This window comes from Papio anubis, chromosome 6 (genome assembly GCF_008728515.1).
Source record: "Papio anubis isolate 15944 chromosome 6, Panubis1.0, whole genome shotgun sequence".
In the NCBI taxonomy this organism is placed as follows: domain Eukaryota; kingdom Metazoa; phylum Chordata; class Mammalia; order Primates; family Cercopithecidae; genus Papio; species Papio anubis.
Window position 1 is genome coordinate 152,513,485 of NC_044981.1, and position 20,360 is coordinate 152,533,844.

The 20,360-nt window shown below is 40.3% G+C and overlaps 1 protein-coding gene across 9 annotated transcripts in view; it reads left to right on the forward strand.

The window, feature by feature from the left end:
* Nucleotides 1–20,360, forward strand: part of CDK19 (cyclin dependent kinase 19) — a 217,264-nt gene that overhangs the window by 185,297 nt on the left and 11,607 nt on the right. For 7 of the 9 annotated variants that reach the window (XM_009206271.4, XM_003898309.5, XM_009206274.3 and 4 more), the window contains 7 exons: nucleotides 3,099–3,230; nucleotides 9,248–9,391; nucleotides 9,548–9,617; nucleotides 12,823–12,895; nucleotides 13,271–13,368; nucleotides 14,012–14,090; nucleotides 14,806–15,072. In XM_009206271.4, coding sequence (XP_009204535.1) covers nucleotides 3,099–3,230; nucleotides 9,248–9,391; nucleotides 9,548–9,617; nucleotides 12,823–12,895; nucleotides 13,271–13,368; nucleotides 14,012–14,090; nucleotides 14,806–15,072 — 863 coding nt within the window. The remainder of the gene's footprint in view (nucleotides 1–3,098; nucleotides 3,231–9,247; nucleotides 9,392–9,547; nucleotides 9,618–12,822; nucleotides 12,896–13,270; nucleotides 13,369–14,011; nucleotides 14,091–14,805; nucleotides 15,073–20,360) is intronic. The other 2 variants (XM_009206272.4, XM_003898310.5) reach the window with 1 other exon arrangement.

Here is a 20,360-nt window from a genome sequence, read left to right on the forward strand (position 1 = left end):
ACCGGTAACAACTTCCTTTATTCTCACAGTACTTACCACTTTTTTGCTTCTACTATGTATATTTTGTCATCTCACCTTCATGTAAGTTCCTAGTGGTAGACCTTGTTTGTTGCTGCTTTTCATCATTTGATACTAATTAGCACCCACACCAGAATTTTACTACCCTTATCCGTGAACTGGAACAATTTCATCCATGTGTAATTTTAGAAAGTCAACTGTTATAGTAATCTTTAGGCTAATTACCTTTTGTCTAAATTAGTAATTATTTGAAAAGTAGTTTGAAACTCTTTTAAAGTTCATAAAATACATGGGAATTATTTTTTAAAGTATCTATTTTTTCCTTCTGGCCTTGATTTCATCTGTGAGTGAATATATGAGGCTTAGGTAAAACTTAGGAGGTAGAGAATAACGGGAGAAATATTGGCTTTAGCTAACTTCACTTTAAAATGTTTTTCAATGGATGAAACAGCATTCCATCATATTACTTTGTGTCATCAACAACAATTAGCATTTATTAAATATATAAAACAGTGCCTTGAATATTGTGTAATATTGTAGAATAATAGGTGTAATATTGGTAGAATGAACTTGAATATTTTTGTTTGGTATAGGGAAATGTAGTTTAAAAAGAGTAGGCATCAGCACAGGCTTCCTTTGGATAGCTTTAGTTTTTAAGAGCTCGATACTCCAAAGCATTCTCAAAACAGTCTTACAAATTATTCAAAATCCAAAGAAACAGAATCACTACAGGCTGGGCTCAGTGGCTCATGCCTGTAATCCCAGTCCTTTGGGAGGCTGAGGCAGGCAGATCACTTGAGGTCAAGAGTTCATGACCAGCCTGGCCAACCTGGTGAAACCCCATCTCTGCTAAAATACAAAAATTAGCCAGGCGTGGTGGCACGTGCCTGTAATCCCAGCTACTGGAGAGGCCGAGGCAGGAGAATCACTTGAACCTAGGAGGTAGAGGTTGTAGTGAGCTGAGATGGCGCCACAGCACTCTAGCCTGGGCAACAGAGTGAAACCCCATCTCAAAACAGAAACAACAAAACAAAAACCCAAACTTTCTATAAATTAAAAAGATTTTTTGCCTATTCTGCTATGTAAATGTAAATTACAATTTTAATGTATGTTATACCATAGCACATTAGTTTTAGATTAAATGACACTCTGTGGTTGAAAATTTTATGTGCATTTATGCATTTTATAGTACACTGGGACCCCTTATACTATCAAAATTGGTTATATATATATTATGTATTCAAATTACAGAGGCTTATTCTTGTGACTTTGCCTTTGTGACTTGCAATTATCATGTGTATAATTTGTTGGATGTCAGATTTAGTAGTTAAGGTAACTCCTAAATTATAACATGGTTTTTGTTTGAGTACCGGCATCTTTATTTACTATCCCTGTGACCATAGACAAGTCATTTAACTGCTTTGGGCCTTAGATTCTTCATCTCTGAAATAGGGAGCAAAATACTGATTAAACCAGTATTCTTATGAGGATTCAATGAGGTGAAATATGATGTATATGAAAGCCATTTGTAAACTGCAAAGGACTTTGTAGATAAAAGGTATTTATTATTTATGATATCTTAAGAAAATTAGTTTCCAGGATCTTACTGCAGTAGTAATTTTTTTTTACTACTTTTATATACCCCTAATATTTCAACTGATTAGCTTTGGTTTAGAGCTTTGTTAAATGCTGAATTACAACAAATTATCTTTTATGTGTTCTGTGTATGTTCTTGAAAACATGCATGTGATGTGCTGATTACCATTCAGCAACTGGCTCTCTGGAGCAAAAAATGTCCCAATTTGTAGCATTTGCTGTTTTCCATGTTGTAGATACTTCTACCATAGCCAATTCCAAATCACCAGTATGCTGTCATTGAATGCAGAATTGGAAAAAGATGTGTATATATCAGCTCTTGTGAGTTTGTTGGATCTGACTGCAGCACACACTGAACTAAGACATAGTCAGGTTTTGGTTTTTTGTTTGTTTCGAGACAGAGTCTTGCTCTATCTCTTGTTTGTTTTGAGACAGTCTTGCTCTGTCACCCAGGCTGAAGTGCAGTGGTGCAGTCTCAGCTCACTGCAACCTCTGCCTCCTGGGTTCACGTGATTTTCCTGCCTCAGCCTCCTGAGTAGCTGGGACTACAGGTGCATGCCACCACACCCAGCTAATTTTTGTATTTTTAGTAGAGATGGGGTTTCACCATGTTGGCCAGATGGTCTTGATTTCTTGACCTCATGATCCTCCTGCCTTAGCCTCCCAAAGTGGTGGAATTACAGGCGTGAGCCACCACGCCTGGCCACAGTCAGTTTTTAGATGTATAAGCATACAGAAGTCATCATCAATCAGGGAGACTTTTGAATTGTTTTATATTTCAAAAACACTTAAGAACCTTTTTATAACTGTCTGTGAATGCCAGGAATCTGAAGTCAGACCTGGATTCTAATTCTGCCTCTGCACTTACTAGCTGTGTGACCTTAGGCAAATCAGATTATCTTTTTTGGGGGGCAGGGGATGGAGTCTCACTCTGTCACCCAGGCTGGAGTACAGTGGTGTGATCTTGGCTCACTGCAACCTCCACCTCCTGGGTTCAAGCAGTTCTCCTGCCTCAGCCTCCCAAGTAGCTGGGATTACAGTCGTGCACCACCATGCCCAGCTAATTTTTGTATTTTTAGTAGAGATGGTGTTTCACCATGTTGTGCAGGCGGTCTCTAACTCCTGACCTCAGGTGATCCGCCCACCTGGGCCTCCCAAAGTGCTGGGATTATAGGCGTAAGCCACCACGGCAGCCCAGAATATCTTTAAGCTTCAATTTCTTCATCAGTAAAACCGGCACAGTAATAGTATCTACTTCTGATGGTAGATAATAAAGGTAAATGAAGTAATTCCTTTCTGGCACCTGGTGTAGACCTCTGGTTAAAAAGGGAGGAAAAGGATTGCTTTATAAGGTCAGCAGCTATTGTTGTCAACCTTGCATGGTTCTAATAATGTATGTCAAACTGAATTTTACACTTGATCTTAGCCAAAAGGGCGAGAAACGATCAAACTGAATTTTATGTTAATTTATTTTATTTTTTTAGCTGACATGGGTTTTGCCAGATTATTCAATTCTCCTCTAAAGCCACTAGCAGATTTGGATCCAGTAGTTGTGACATTTTGGTATCGGGCTCCAGAACTTTTGCTTGGTGCAAGGCATTATACAAAGGCCATTGGTAAGTTGGTCTAAAATGATTTACTATCTTGGCATCTAATGATCATAAATATAAAATGGTATAATAATAAAGCTACTTGATAAAAACCATTTTATACATTTTTGTAAAAATCCTATTGTCTTCTGTATTCCTAGATTTCTGGTAGATTTATATTCTTAACTGTATAGGAGAATATGGTTATTTTAAAAGAAGAAAGCATTTTCTTTCAGAGAATAGAGGTATCAGTATCTGATCCTGTTGAGTTGCTATGGAAACAATAACATGCACATTTTATTTTGTACTTAGTAGCTGTTGATCAGAAGAACTGGAGAGAAGTTTAGAATTGTTTTCTTCACAAAACGAAAAACAAAAACAGGAGTAGTGCAGTATTGGAAAGAACCCCTTCTATTTGGGGAAAAGTTACTCACATCGTTTAAGCAAGAAGCAATATAACTAATCTTTCTGTCTTGCCATTACGGTTATGAGAATGGCAGTTTCTCCATTAAGGTAGGAAATAGAGTCTGGGTAGATTAGCTGTGCTCAGCATCTTGCCATCTCATCAAGTCAAAAAAAAACTGAGTAAGAAAATCTGTTGTAAACACACTCTCTGTAGGATTTAAAGTCTGCCTCAGAACAGTGGCTTCAGAGATTTGCTACCTGGTGACTGCAGTATCCTCAGACGGCCCAGCTGCAAATGGAGGGAGTCATTAGGAGCTGACCCTCCTCAAACCTAGAGATTTCTTTAAAGGAAGGAAAAGAAGAGAGTAGGGCAGAGTACACTGCAGCTGTTAGAAGGGCTAGTTCTACAAGGTATCCAAATTTCCTAAGTATATTTCTTTAAATTTTCCTTATTGAATTTTCTGTTTACTGGCATTAGTTGCATATCAGTTTTGGCTACCTTTAGCTGCTTTTGTTGAATTCTATTTAATAAAGGCACTGCAAGTATAAAGTTATTAAAAATAGACAAGCACAATCCTTTCTTTGCTAAACAAGCTTATGAAAAACCTGGTGACATCCAAAGAGCTGCAAAGGAAATTCTCACATTTGGAAAGATTAGACCGATAATTAGCCTACTCATGGGTTAAAGAAAGAAAACAAAAATTAAAATATAGTAAGTCCTCATTCATCAAGACGTCTGATTTCTGCAAAACTCAGACACCAGAGCACATTTAGATTTTGTCCAGAGACAGAGACTCTAGTACAGTGCTGGGACATTGTAAATTACTGATAAATGCTGCTGAATAGTTTTGTTAAATTAGTGAAAAATCCTCTGAGTAGACTGGTATGAGTTTGACAGTAGAGGAATGTGAGAGTGACATCAGACCCCTACCTGTGCAGCTGGGCCTCTGGTAAGGCAGCAGAGCAGAGGCTTCCAAGGCCAGGTGTCGTCAGTGGGCAATGGCAGCTGTCTGCAAAAGGTGAGGAAAGAACTACGGACAGCAATGGAAGGGATGGAATGGCCCTGAGAGTGAGGAGCTAACACCAGAGCCTGCCTGTGTACATTCTAACCAGTGATTTTTACTATGGAGCTGTATTTCTGAGACTTCTAGAATTGTAAGTTTGTTTTTTCTGTCATTTAGGTCTCTCCTTACCCACTGTTGAAAACAGTCAAATCCCTTAAACAACCTCAGAAGGAACCAGAGGATAGGAAGAGACTGAAAGTAAGCCAGGGAAGGAAAGAGTGTTAGTTGAAAGTAACAGGTGATGCCTTAGAACAGGTTAATGACAGATAACCCAGGGCACGAGGAAGGGAGAAGAGGATGCAGTCTCCGCAGAAATCCATATGCCTTAGGCTTAATCCAAACACCAGGACAGTCTATATCTAGAAGGGAGATTTCCATTAGGAAGAGGCACATTCAGTCAAAACCTTCTGTTAAGCTAAATGACTCTCCACCAATGTCTGTCCCACTCTCAGAGAATCTAACACAGCAGGTCCATGCCCTTAGGTAGGTGATTCTGTTGTGCGTGACCCATATACTTTGAGAGCCCACACTCTGAGAAGCACAGTTTTATGAATATTTTCTGATTTACTTTTCTCTTGTTGAAATGAAAATAGATGCTTTTTTAAAATAAATGTATTGGATATGAATTGAAAACCAATTATACTTCTTATTCCTCAGGGTAAGGAAAAATGAAATTGAATTTTAACTGGCTTGTAACTTACTTGCTCAGTAAATGAAATTTACCGCTTAAAGATAAAAACATAATCACTAATTTCTAATTTTAGTCAGTTCCTAATTACCCATTCTGGATAGAAGGTAGGAGAAAGTTAAGACAGAAAGAAAGAATAATGCCCAAATCAGATATCTTAGGGCTTCAAATATGTTAATAGCAGACATTTATAGGTACATACTTACTCACTTTTTCATACTCTTCTCCATACATGGTCCATGTTAGAAATGAGTACTTAGGGACGGGCAAGGTGCCTCACGCCTGTAATCCCAGCACTTTGGGAGACCAAGGCAGATGGATCACTTGAGGTCAGGAGTTCAAGACCAGCCTGGCCAATGTGGTGAATTCCTGTCTCTACCAAAAATACAAAAATTAGCCGGGTGTGGTGGCACACACCTGTAATCCCAGTACTCAGGAGGCTGAGGTGAGAGAACTGCTTGAATCCAGGAGGCAGAGGTTGCAGTGAGCCGATAGCGCACCACTGCCCACCTGCCTGGGTGACAGGGCAAGTCTCTGTCGAAAAAAGAAATGAGTACTTTGATTCAGGGCATAGAAAAAAGAGAGTTTGATTATTTGATATCAGTGGAGGTTTATGGAGTGACATTTAGTGGGGGAGGGGAGTGGCAGTGATGGTGGCAGCAGTGTTGGGGTGGGTGTGTGTATGTGTGTGTCAGGAGAACAAGTCATTGATAGAGGAAAGAAACCTGAAAAGTAGCTACAGATGGTGCAGGAGCCAGATGGCCTTTTGACATTGCAGGCTAATAGGAGGCAGAAACCCTTTGAATTTATTGCCACCTGCTATCTGAGGTTTCTTATCTTAGCAGTTCACTGGGAACTCAAGACCCTGGCTCTCGTCCTTTGGATGGAGGACAAACCAGGAATTGGCGTGACCAGGCATATGCAGTAGTAGTCCTGGTAGACTGCATAGTAGAGGCGGTAATGAGGAAGAGAGATGGGACCATCAGAGGCAGCCATATCAGGGGGAAGAGTGACAACCAATATGACATGAGAGAGAGAAAAGAATTCAGAAATGGACACTGAGCAGTATTATTCTTCTACTCTGTAGTGATGGATGTTCATCATGATGATGACCTTGCTGCATCATTAAGGAGGATTACATTGTGTTTTATAGCCTCTTATGGTGGCAGGCAATGGTGTAATTAAAAAATGGTTGTTGAAGGAATATGTTTCCATTATCCAAAAGGCTAAATTATGTGGAAGGAAGCTGTACCTGAATGTGGTCAAATAAGTAAGGCATTACTGTATGGATTTTTCCATTTGGCAATTCGTTTCAGGAGAGAGCATTCTGATATGTCTTCTAGCTAATGGATATACAGTAGTCCTCACTTATCAGGTGGGAATATGTTCCAAGACCCCCCGAGGGGATGCCTGAAACTGCAGATAGCACCAAACCCTGTATATAGTGTTTCTTTGATCTGATAACCCAGACGACCACTAAGTGACTAACCAGCAGGTAGTGAGTATACAGTGTGGATGAACAGAGGGATGATTCACATCCCGGGAAGATGGAGAGAATAGCATGAAATTTCATCACACTGCTCAGAATGGTACACAATTTAAAACTTATAAATTGTTTATTTCTGGAATTTTCCATTTAGTATTTTCGAACTGCAGTGGTTGACTGCAGGTAACTGAAACTGGAAGGCAAAAACTTGGATGAGGAAGGAATAGTGTAATTAACCTTTTTCCTTGTTTAGCTCATCACAGAATGTGATTCCCATATTTAATAGGCTACTAAACGCAGTACTTTTTTATCCCTGTACCATAGTTTTTTGTTTTTTCCGAGATGGTGTTTTGCTCTGTCGCCCAGGCTGGAGTGCAGTGGCGTGATCTTGAGTCGCTACAACCTCCGCCCCCTGGGTTCAAGGGATTCTCTTGCTTCAACCTCCCAAGTAGCTGAGACTACAGGCGTACATCACCACACCTGGCTAATTTTTGTATTTTTAGTAGAGATGGGGTTTCATCATGTTGGCCAGGATGGCCTCGAACTCCTGGCCTCAAGCGATCCACCCGCCTTGGCCTCCCAAAGTGCTGGGATTACAGGTGTGAGCCACCGTGCCCGACCTATACCATAGTTTTTGAATATTTATCTTTTATTTTATTTATTTATTTATTTATTTGAGATGGAGTTTCTCTCTTGTTGCCCAGGCTGGAGTGCAGTGGCGCGATCTCCGCTCACTACAACTTCCACCTCCCAGATTCAAACAATTCTCCTGCCTCAGCCTTCCAAGTAGCTGGGATTACAGGCATAGGCCACCATGCTCAGCTAATTTTATGTTTTTAGGAGAGGCAAGGTTTTACCATGTTGGTCAGAACTCCTGACCTCAGGTTATCTGCCTGCCTCAGCCTCCCAAAGTGCTGGGATTACAGGCGTGAGCCACCACACACAGACTGTCTTCTTTTTAAAAAATATTTACTAAATGGCATTTAAGTGGGCAAGTCTCACAAAAGTTAATTCACTTATACATTTGTCAAAGCATTGTGAATATAATATTGTAGTCTCAGAATATAAGCTGCAGTCTTTCAGTGTGTAAATTTTAATAGAATAATCTATGACTGGTGATTTTAGATAGTTAATAAAACTTCTAAAGATGCCTAACTTTATCCTGAGGGATGGGGTGGATGTGGGGTAGCATATAAGTGAATGTATTTAAGTAAGATCTATGTCATGCAGTACTATATATAGTATTATTTATGAGCTTCTAGAGCAATTTGTTGAAAAAGCTGAAGCTAGTAGTCTTTGAGACAAAAGTTTTTTCCCCAATTCTTTTTATTTTATTTTATTTTTTGAGACAGAGGCTTGCTCTGTTGCCCAGGGTGGAGTGTAGTGGTGCAATCTGAGCTCACTGTAACCTCTGTCTCCTGGATTCAAGTGATTCTTCTGCATCTACCTCCTGAGTACTGGGACTACAGGCGCATGCCACCACACCTGGCTAAGTTTTTGTATTTTTAATAGAGATAGGGTTTCGCCATGTTGGTCAGGATGGTCTCGAACTCCTGACCTCAAGTGATCCACTCACCTCGGCCTCTCAAAGTGCTGGGATTACAGGCATGAGCCACCGCGCCCATCCTCCCCAGTTCTTTTATATGGTCTATACTGTCTAGACTCAAAACTTATAAATTCTGCTCTATCATTATACATTGGATGGCTTTAAAAGAATTACATCACTATGTCTGATGATGATATTATTTCAGTATATCAGATCTGAGTATTATGCCTGGTATTAGATTATCAATTGAATACTTTAATGATTAAATTATTCACAGTGGTTAGATATGGTGAGACCTTGTCTCTATAAAACAACTAAAAACTTAGCCAAGTACAGTGGCACACACTCATAGTCTCAACTACTCTGGAGGCTGAGGCAGGAGGATTGCTTGAGCCCAGGAGTTTAAGGCTTCAGGGAGCCATGATTACAGCACTGTACTCCAGCCTGGGTGACAGAGACCCCAAAAACAACAACAAAAAAAGTGGTTAGAAAGACCTTTGCCTAAATCTAAAGAATTTGTTTTTTGCTAAATTGACTTACCCTGTTTATTGTCATCAGAAAATTTACAAGTAAATGTCTTTTTATTATTTGGCTTTCAATCTGTTACATGATGATATAGTTATTTCATGTCATATATATATATACACACACACACATACATATGTATACATACATATATACACACACATACCCACACATATGTTAAAATACAAAGTACAATAATGTTTTCTTAATGCACTTATTGTACTTTGTATATTGATTTACTGAAAAGTATTTTTATAAGTAGGCTGGGATTATATCTGGGAATTATAACCAAGGAAATATATACAAAAACTTATGTTTCTTCTTTCCTAGATATATGGGCAATAGGTTGTATATTTGCTGAATTGTTGACTTCAGAACCTATTTTTCACTGTCGTCAGGAAGATATAAAAACAAGCAATCCATTTCATCATGATCAACTGGATCGGATATTTAGTGTCATGGGGTTTCCTGCAGGTAATTTATTTTCCTTTTTAAAGTCGTATTTTGAGTCATATTTCAAAATCATTTCTTCTCAAAAGCAAAATTTAATGTATATTTATAAACTGACATAATTAGGAGATTTTAAATTAACACATTATTTTCTATAACAATATTTAATTTTTTTGTAAGATAAAGACTGGGAAGATATTAGAAAGATGCCAGAATATCCCACACTTCAAAAAGACTTTAGAAGAACAACGTAAGTAATTCCACACAGTCCTAGTCTTTTTGTGCTGCTGTAAAAAAATACCTTAGACTGGGTAATTTATAAACAACAGGAATTTGTTTTCTCCCAGGCCTTGAGGCTGGAAAATCCAAGGTCAAAGCACTGGCATGTTTGGAGTCCCATGAAGGTTGTTTTCTGCTTCCAAGGTGGTGCCTTGTTGCTGTGTCCTCACATAGATAGAAGGGCAAAAAGGGGCAGATGCTGTGTGATGCCTCTTTTACAAGGCATTAGTCCCACTCCTGAAAGCAAAGCCCTCGATTCTGGAAGGCCTTATCTTCTAATACTGTTGCATTGGAAATTAAGTTTCAACAACATGAATTTTGGAGGGGACATAAACATTCAAACCATAGTGCACATTAATTATAGGTAGTAATTTCAATGAGAATAGTTAATCTTTTTAAAAAACATATGTAGATTGTTATTTAAACTAGAAACTGAGATTTTAGCATACAAATTATGCCTGTGATTTACAAAAGGTATTCCAGATACCATTAACATATATAGTTCAGGTTTAGGCTGCAGTATTAAAAACTTTTAAGAATGTAAGGGTCAATGGGTAGTTTATGTCTGTTATGTTTTAGCATGAATAAAGGTCTCCGTTCAAGGCCACAGCTGTGGTTTTATTTTTTCTGAGTAATGACTGGTAACTGATATGCTGGACTAGGAAACCTGGAAGGCTGGCAGAAGGAAGAACATGTGGCTTGGAATATGAGTAAAACAAACTGATGAAGGCATTTACTTTGAGCAGAGATGAGATTAAGGGTGATGGCATGTGAGGTGTTTGTTATAAATATGCACACCTACCGAAAACTGTGGAAGAGCTTCTCTATTGGCAACTTACCAGGAAAATTTTAGGACAGGATGGCTTATAGGAACAAAAGCAGACATCATTAAGAGAAATAGAGAATGGCATTGATCATTTTTGACCCCTTTTTCTCACAATCCTTGGTGAGGTCCTTTGCCTGTATCCATCTCTTAAGGACAGTGCTAATATCAAGGTTCTATCCTGGGCCCTCTTCTCACTCTGGATACTTTCCCAGTCAGATGTCATGTTTTGATGGCCACAATTTACCATCAATTATGTGGATAACTCCCAATATGTATCTTACTCCGTTCACTTTTCCAAGTTTCAAAATCATTTATCTAATTGCCTTATGGAATCCCAACCTGAATGTTCTATAAATTCTTTAAACACCCAAAACCAAACTAGTTATTTTCATTTAACATTGTATGGTACCTTGTTGGCAAGGGTACAGTAAAATGGACATTCCGGCCAGGCACAGTGGCTCACTCATGCCTTTACTCCCCACACTTTGGGAGGCTGAGTCGGGAAGATCTCGAGCCCAGGAGTTTGAAACTAGCCTGGGCAACATAGTTAGACCCTATCTCTATTTTTATTTTTTAAAAATTATTACTCGTATGCTACTGGAGAGAATGAGTACTTCTCAAATTTCAGTGTACCTACAAACCACCTGGAGACCTTGTTAAAAATGTAGATTCTAAGTCAGAATCAGGGGTGAGGACTAAGAACCTTCATTTCTAATGCAGGCTCTCAGGTGATGCCCAGGTTGCTGGTAAAGGCTACATTTGTGTAGTGAGATTCTAGAGCACCTAAAAAAGACTTTAAAATGTGCATGCCCTTTGACCTGATAATTCCTGGAATTTATCCTGTGGAAGTAATCAGAACTGCCACAAATAGATGAGTACTTATATACCAGGGTGGTGCTAAACCCTTTACTGACATTTTTTCCTAAGATCTTCCTAGCAAATCTATAGGGTAGGTATAATTACAGTTTCCACTTTCCAGATTCGGAACCTAAGGCTTTCACAGAGGTTAACTAACTTGCCCAAGATCACACAATTGGTGAATGACTGAATCAGGGTCTAGGAGGGGTCTCTGAGTCTCATCCGCTAGGCAGTGTCGGCTCCCTGCCATGCGTATCAGATTTAGCTACAACGACTTGTATGCCACAGTTATTATGAAACGAGTAATACCCGTACCAGTAGGAGATAGGCAGCCACTCAATAAGTTTGAAGAGTATTTGACAAGGGAAAATGTTTATGGAACAATATTAAATAAAAAGCTAAGACAATTTTTATAGTAGGATTCCAATTTTATAAAAACAAAGCAAAAATTCCTGTGTTTATACCATGTATGTATATGCCACACACACACACAACGCCAAAGGGACATTATAAAAATTTTGTCAGTGGTTTTTTGGCCACTGAGTGGCTTGATTGTGATTTTAATTTTCTTCCTTATACTTTCTATGTTCTGTAATTCTTTTTATCATGAACATATATTAACTATTTTTAGACCTTTTTAATTTGAAATATTTCATATGTAGGAAAGAATATATAATGAAAAAACATATAGTATATTTAGAATAATAAAATGAATACCCCTTTGCTCACCTCTGAACCTAAGAATTAGAACATCACTAAGATTACTGAAGTACTCTGTGTGCCCCATCTCCCTATCCACCTCCCTCCCAGAGGATAGACTCTGAGTGTTCTGCATTTGAGTTTATCCTCCCACAGTTTTTATTATAGTTCTAGTCCACATGTTTATGTATCTCTAAAAATTATTGTTCAATTTATTGTCTTTCAACTTTTTATAAATGGTAACATGTATTTTCTTCTGCAACTTGCTTTTTCTCCTCACTTAACCTCGCATATTCGTTTTTACTGTTGTATAACATTCCATTCTGTGTATATATAAAAACGTACCCATTTTTCAGTTGATGGACATTTGGGTTGTCTCTCTCTCTCTCTCTCTCTCTATATATATATATATATATATATGACCATTACTAAAAGGCTGCTAAGAACATTTTTATCCATGTATCCTGATATACATGTGCAAAAGCATCCTTTGACTCAGGTTTGTGCCTAGAAATGGAGTTGATGGGTCATAGGCTATACACATTTTCAACACTAATGGTTAATGCTTAACTGTTTTCCAAAGGGATTGTAACAGTGTAAACTCTCATGTTGTGTGTGACATGTCCTATTTCTTCACACATTTGCTAATATTTGGTAATGTGTTCCTTCTTAATCAGAAAAAACAATGTCTTAAACACATACCTTATAGGAAAGCCAATCTTGGAGCTTGTCATTAAAAAATATCAATTGGATGAGCGTTCTCAGTGATGTGTGACTGTGTGTGTCCTTGCAGGTATGCCAACAGTAGCCTCATAAAGTACATGGAGAAACACAAGGTCAAGCCTGACAGCAAAGTGTTCCTCTTGGTAGGTGCTTCTCTCCCAGACTGAAATCTGATTCTCAGCACAACTCTCGCCTTCTGTTTACTCAGCTGTTCCTCCTCTTTAGAAACAAAAGAAATTGTTGGATGCTGGGGCAAAATTAAATATTTTTTGTTGAGATGTCACCCTTGTCTTTCAGCCTTCACTTTAAATGATTTATCAGCAGAAAATGAACTTTAAAAGGGCTTTAATGCTGATGATTTCTGCCAGTTTCACATAAAAGTATGTAATATGCTTAATCTGCAGTGAGCTATACAAAATGTATTTTATATTAATCCTGTTACACAGGATTACAAAAGGCAAGGTGTTGACTTGTAAACAACCTTTTCATGTGCTCTGCATTTCCTGTGTGTACTCTAGCTTCAGAAACTCCTGACCATGGATCCAACCAAGAGAATTACCTCGGAGCAAGCTCTGCAGGATCCCTATTTTCAGGAGGACCCTTTGCCAACATTAGAGTATGTGTCCCGTCTTTTCTGTGTCCTTTGCTCCAGGCTGAGGAGGTGGCGTGGTGTTTGAAAGCAAGGGAAGCACTTGCTACTGAAGTATTTAACTTTTTCAGCGATGCCACCTAAAGACTGCTCAAGAGAAAGCTTCCACATTTTGAAACAGGCAAAGCTGTAGAGAGGTATGAATGAAAACAAGTATTTTAGGAACGACCATTTGTCAGTTTTACGATGAAAACTAAAGCTGAGAACAGGTAAGACCTTTACAGACCAATTGGCCGGATCAGAAATTCAGCCAAACCAGCAGGTAACAGAAGTTAATCTGTCTTCCAGAGCATGTCCACTGCACTACAAAACCCCTCTACTCCTCCATCCTTTTTACCCCCAAGTATAGACTGTGTTTTCATCTATAAGAGGTGCAGTTTTTCTTAAGGCAAATACAAATTAATTTATTTTTGGTGCTAATGAAGTTAGTATAGAGAAACTTCTATGTCCTGTGTGTCAGTTAGCTAGCAGCAGTCAAGATTTGAACACTAGCCACAGATGAAGAGTAGGAAATAAGTGAAGAAAAACAAATTGGAATTTTAAATTAACAAGGTAAGGATATTACAGATTTTAGATCATGGTATGTTTTTTTCTTTTTAATGATTTTTAGTGTATTTGCCGGCTGCCAGATTCCATACCCCAAACGAGAATTCCTTAATGAAGATGATCCTGAAGAAAAAGGTGACAAGGTATAAACTGCATTGTATACTTTCACTTCCAAAGAGTGAGGGAGGCAAAAAGATAGCTTAGGTATCATTCCATAATTCCTGTATGTTTAACTACCTTTTCTAACATTTAATTAAATTTGAATGTGTCTTATTTTCTGTGGAAGTTTGGGGATTGTAAAGGTACCTTGAAGTTTGAAGTATGACCAGCTCACAGATACCTGAGCTTCCGGTGTATGTCACAGCCAGTTCTACTCCCGGATTCCCACTTCTTGCTCTTTCTGTTTGTTTGGTGTCACTGCCACCCCTTTATGCAGGCTGGCTTTTGCTAGCATCACTCTGTTCTTTCCTCTTAACTGGATATATTGGCTTACTCTCCAGACTGCTCTGCCTTTCCAGAATCATGATTGCAAAGATTTCTTACAGCTGTTTTAATGAGCTATAAGAAAGGTATTTCTGATGTGCCTGTGGCCTTCAGTGAGATGTCTGTGACTGATTTGGAGGATCACTGTGGAGTCTAAATGAACTTCATTGAGAGTCCTGTTTGGGGCTTGGTGCCTTGCCCTTTGGGAACACTGTGTTCCCTGGCTGCTCTATTCTCCGGTCCTCACCATCACTCTAGTGTCCCACATAGATTGCTCCCCCAGGTTGGTCAGCAGCCGCATGTGCATATCGAATAATTAAAGAAAGTTCCTGTTAATTTGGTTTCATACCAAGCTTGCTTTTTTCCCCTTAAAAGAATCAGCAACAGCAGCAGAACCAGCATCAGCAGCCCACAGCCCCTCCACAGCAGGCAGCAGCCCCTCCACAGGCGCCCCCGCCACAGCAGAACAGCACCCAGACCAACGGGACTGCAGGTGGGGCTGGGGCCGGGGTCGGGGGCACCGGAGCAGGGTTGCAGCACAGCCAGGACTCCGGCCTGAACCAGGTGCCCCCAAACAAGAAGCCACGGCTAGGGCCTTCAGGCGCAAACTCAGGCGGACCTGTGATGCCCTCGGATTATCAGGTACTCCCTGAATGTCTAATGTTCATATGCTTTATGAAGTGGGGAAAAGATTTATCCTAGATCCTTTTAGAGTTAGGTAACACTTAACTCTTACATTTGTGCAACTTGTACAATCCTGTTTCTAGGGCATTCTATGAAGAGGAAGATTTTCATCATATTTCATGTAATTGTAAAATATCTCATATTCTGATTTGTTTATCCTGACACCCTGAGGAGAGGAAGGTAGGGAGGCCAGTGCCCCCATCCTTAAAAAAAAATTTCATCATTTTACGCTTACAGCTGCCTTAGCAGTTTTGGCATATCCGAAAAAGATACATAGATAAGCAATTGAAAAGGGGAAGGGAGTGGTGTCTTACTTTGGACAAAATTAATTGCATTCTTCAGAAAGATACGCTCTTCCTGGGAGGAAGTAGCTACATAGATAAAGAAGAGAAGGGGGCTAAGACTGAGGCTTCTCTGAAATAACTGTTAAGTCTCTTTAGAAATAATTTTGAGACTAGAAAATACTTTTTGTTATGCAGATAAAAAGAGAACACCAATTGCAGTACTAATTCAGGAAATTAGAGGAGCTAAGTCTAAGGATTGGTATTTGGAGAGAGGTAAAAATACCCATTGTGATAACCATAGGAAATTTTGAAAAAAACGTTTTTTTCAAGGTAGTAACAAGTTAAGAAAACATCTAGGAAGAAGGGAAAACTTAAGTTGTTGTTTTTTTTGTTGTTGGTTTTTTTGTTTGTTGGTTTTAAGTTTGGAACCACAGTCCCTCTGGGAACTCTTGCAGATGAGTGCATAGGATAGAGATAATAGAAAACAAAACCTCTGGCAAGGGAACCATAAACTCACTGATAAGGAACTGCAATAAAGAGAAACTTTAACAAGAAAGACATAACAAATAGCTGCATAAACTGCCTTTACATTTTGAATAGCTCAACAAACTAATGTGTTTCCACACAAGTACTTCTCTGAAAAACTTCTCTTCAGGATATCCCTGCAAGCAGAAGAGTACACAATACTTCCACTTGGTTCCAATTAAACAAATTGAGGCTTCAGTTTGATCTACTAAAAACAGCTTGCCAGCTGGGTAGCAGCACGAGGATATTTGAATTTTGTTATAAAATCTGTCTCCCCCGCCCCGCCAGTTATATGAGCAGCAAATACTATATACTGGTTCATCTTTGTGTCTCTGATTGAATTATACTAACCTGTGTTAAAAAATAATAATTTGCCTAAACACTTGTTAAAGTTGGTAAGGCAGACTTTATTCGAGGCGGGGCCATGGCAGCGCATAAAGGGGCCACTGCAAGAGGGGCTGGCAGTTGGGGAGGAAGACTGGACTCAATTCAGACTCCCACATGACAAGTGGAGATGTATAACCAAAGAGCAGGGTGGGGATCAGTGGATGGAAAGTTACTGATCCCCACCCTGCTCTGAAGGGAGGCCTGGGTGATAAGCTCTTAAAGGTGGGGGATTTTTGCCAAGCCAGCTTAGCAAGATTCTTGCTCTAACAGGATTCTCCAAAGACAGAGGAAAGCGCAAGGTCGGGCCTAGTCAAGCAGAAGACTCACATAGCTCCATCCAACACCACCCTGTAAAGCTTCCCTGCAGCGCCTTTGCAGACAGCCCTCCCCTACTGCGCTGCCCCAGGCAACAACGTGTGTTCAGACCTTCTGTAATAAACCTGCCTTTCTTACCCAAAACCCTCTTGGCAAAAACCTTGACCTCCCAAGAGGAGCCTGACTACAGCTTTTGTCAAAGGAAAGAGTCTTTGTCACCCAATTATAGTCAATTATAGACAGATTACTGTATTTCTTTTTTTTTTTTTTTCCAAATTCAAAAATTCTTTGAAATGCTTTTCTATGTCCATATTGTTCTGTTTACTTAAAAATAAACCTTTCATAGCTGGGTCCTGATGTCTGTGGAAAAAAATAATAAACCTTCCAACATATCTATTAAATGAATAGATACCTCAACTATTTAATTGGAGAGGCTGACATGAGGAGCAGCCAGGTGTCCCATTACACAGAACTTGCAACTCATACTACCATCTAGGAGCCACGGGAAAAACTTTCTTTTCACCCTCTGCAAGTTCGCTGAAAAATCAGCTCACAAAAGGCAGGTTAATTGGAGAAAATGTCATGGGTGCGACTAGCTAGGGCCAGTGTCTCAGGCAGTCAAGGTTTTTTAACAAGACAGTTCTGGGTAAAGAAAGGCAGATTTATTACAGAAGGTATGAAAACATGTTGTTGCAACAGACAGCACAGCAGAGGAGGGGCTGTCTGCAAAGAGCAGGGGCTGGAAGGAAGTTTACAGGGTCTTGCGGGAGGGAGCTGTGTGCCAAATGAGGTCATCGTGCCCACTAGTTGTTTGTGACTAGCAGTGTCTCAGAACAATTGTTCATTGTTTTTCCCAGGCTGGAGCCCCTTCCTCCTTACTGCTTACTTACCAGGACAGAAAGGCGTACAAACTTGATACCAGCGGGCTGAGGGAGGTCCCCAAATGCTGGTGGGACCTCGACCCCCCGCCCCGTGTGCAGGCTCCTAACACCATCGGGAGAAGGAATTAAAGGATGAGTCAAAAATAGCAAAAGTATGGAGATTTATTGCAGAGAGAAAAGTACACGACTCAAGAAAGGGGAGTGTGGGTATACTCAAGAGAGAATCTGGCAGGGGACAGTGGCTCATGCCTGTAATCCCAACACTTTGGGAGGCCAAGGTGGGTAGATCACCTGAGGTCAGGAGTTCAAGACCATCCTGGCCAACATGGCAAAACCTCGTCTTGTTGGAACCGAACTGTCGATTCCCTCCTGGGCAGGAGTCGCCGCGAAGGATCACCCGACACGAGATTCACAGCAGAGAGCTATTTATTACTAGCGCGCTAGGGTCCCAAGCTCTAAGTTGGCCCTGGGACCCCGAGTGCTTGTTACAGGTTGTTTATATATGCAAACATAAGTTCAAACACAGCTTAGGGCGCGAAATTCAAACAAAGCTTTAGGCGCGTGATGATTGGGTCTAGCTATAGCCTGAGCAAGGTGTCTTGTTCTGATTGGTTGGAGCGGGACCTTAGGAGGTTCTTTCCTGGAATTGCTGATTCCGGGAATATTGAGTCAGGGTGGGTCCCCATGAGGTTATCAGGGTGGGACCCCATGAGTCAGGGTAGGACCCCATGAGGTTATCAGGGTGAGACCCCATGAGGCTATTTCCCGGAATTTTTGTTTGAGTTCCGGGAACATCGGGGGGGCTATTCATGGCCATCTGGGGTTATTAATTTAAGTTTCATGAGGCCGAGTTTTTTAAGTTTTATGAGGCCTAGGAATTATGAGGCCTAGTTTCAGTCTCTCCTAAAAATATAAAAATTAGCCAGTTGTGGTGGTGCAAGCCTGTAATCCCGGCTACTTGGGAGGCTGAAGCAGGAGAATTGCTTGAACCTGGAAGGCAGAGGTTGCAGTGAGCCAAGATCGCGCCACTGCACTCCAGCCTGGGTGACAGAGTGAGACTCCATCTCAAAAAAATAAATAAATAGAGAGTCATGCAGTCTGGTTTGGGTTTCTATCTTTATGGGTTTCTTTAACCAAAGGGTGAAATATTCATGAAAATTTCTGGAAAATGGTGGAGATTTCTTGGAACTGTGGTGCCACCCATTTTTATGCCAAATATGGGTGTTCTCGGAACTGTCATGGCGCTGGTGAGTGTGTGATTTAGTATGTTAATGGGCATATAATGATGTCCTAGGTTTTGAAGCAGAAATTCAAAGTGTGTTTCATGTAGTCGGTTTTTTTTGTTTGTTTGTTTGTTTGGTTTTTTTTGAGACAGAGTCTCACTGTGTCGCCCAGGCTGGAGTGCAGTTACACGATCTTGGCTCACTACAACCCCCACCTCCCGGGTTCAAGTGATTCTTATGCCTCAGCCTCCCGAGTAGCTGAGACTACAGGCACTCACCACCACTCCTGGCTAATTTGTGTGCGTGTGTGTGTGTGTTTGTGTTTGTGTATATTTTTTAAAAGTAAAGACAGGGTTTCGCCATGTTGGTCAGGCTAGTCTCAAACTCCTGACCTCAAGTCATCCACCTTTCTTGGCCTCCTAAAGTATTGGGATTACAGACATGAGCCACTGTGCCCGGCCAGAAATTGTCCATTTTTTTATGGTTTAGGGTCAACAGAGTGTGGACAGCCATGTAGAAACATGATTGGACAGAAAGGGTATGATCTGATACTAATAGACTGAGCAGGGAAACCCAGCACGGCCTGTCTGGATTCCTGTTGGCCTCACTGAGCACGCATTCCTGCCTGCGGGTGTGGGGCAGGACCCCCTCTGGTACAGGAGTCTCATGACCTACAGTCAGACAAGGTATGCCAGATCATTTTTTACGGCCAGTTTTTACACAGAAAGGTGGGGGGAAGTTAGAGTAATATTTTTAGGTTTCACAGCTGGTGTTGGGGAAGTGGGGTTCTGGTTTCTATGGCCTGCTTTAGGGAAGGGGAATTCTAATTTCTATGGCTGGCTCTGGGGAGAATGGGACTGTGAGACAAGAGGGCACAAAAAGGTCAGAGAAAAACTTTTGCTCCTGAGGCCTTCATTTTGGGGTATTGTTTTCTGCACCCCAACAGTTCCATTAGTAGAGTTTGAAAGCTTTTGGGCTGCTTCATCAATGTATTGTAAGCAAGTACAGTTAGCACTTTGAAAAGCAGGATATTGGCTTATTTTCTGTCTAAAAAATCCCTTGTCATTAAAAAAGCTATGTAACAGCACATTAGGTTCTTACATGTTTACACTATATTTTATGGCAAAATTGCCCCAAATAACGTGAGTTGAAATAACATTTTTCATAATAAACTTCAAAATAAAACATGTAATTAAAATCTGGAATTTTTAAAGACTTCTGTAACCAACATAACTATTCAGTTGTGTAACTTAGGAAGGAGCAAAACTAAGGTGTTTTTTTGTTTGTTTTGTTTTTTGTTTTTTTTTTTTTTTTTGAGATGGAGTCTCCCTTTGTCACCCAGGCTGGAGTGCAGTGGTGCCAATCTTGACTCACTACAACCTCTGCCTCCTGGGTTCAAGCGATTCTCCTACCTCAGCCTCCTGAGTAGCTAGAACTATAGGGACCCACCACCACGCCCGGCTAATTTTTATATTTTTAGTGGAGATGGGGTTTCACCATGTTGGCCAGACTGGTCTTGAACTCCTGACCTCAGGTGATCTGCCCCGCTCAGCCTCCCAAAGTGCTGGGATTACAGGTGTGCGCCACTGTGCCCAGCCAAAACTGAGTTGTTTTTAACCAAAACTACCTTA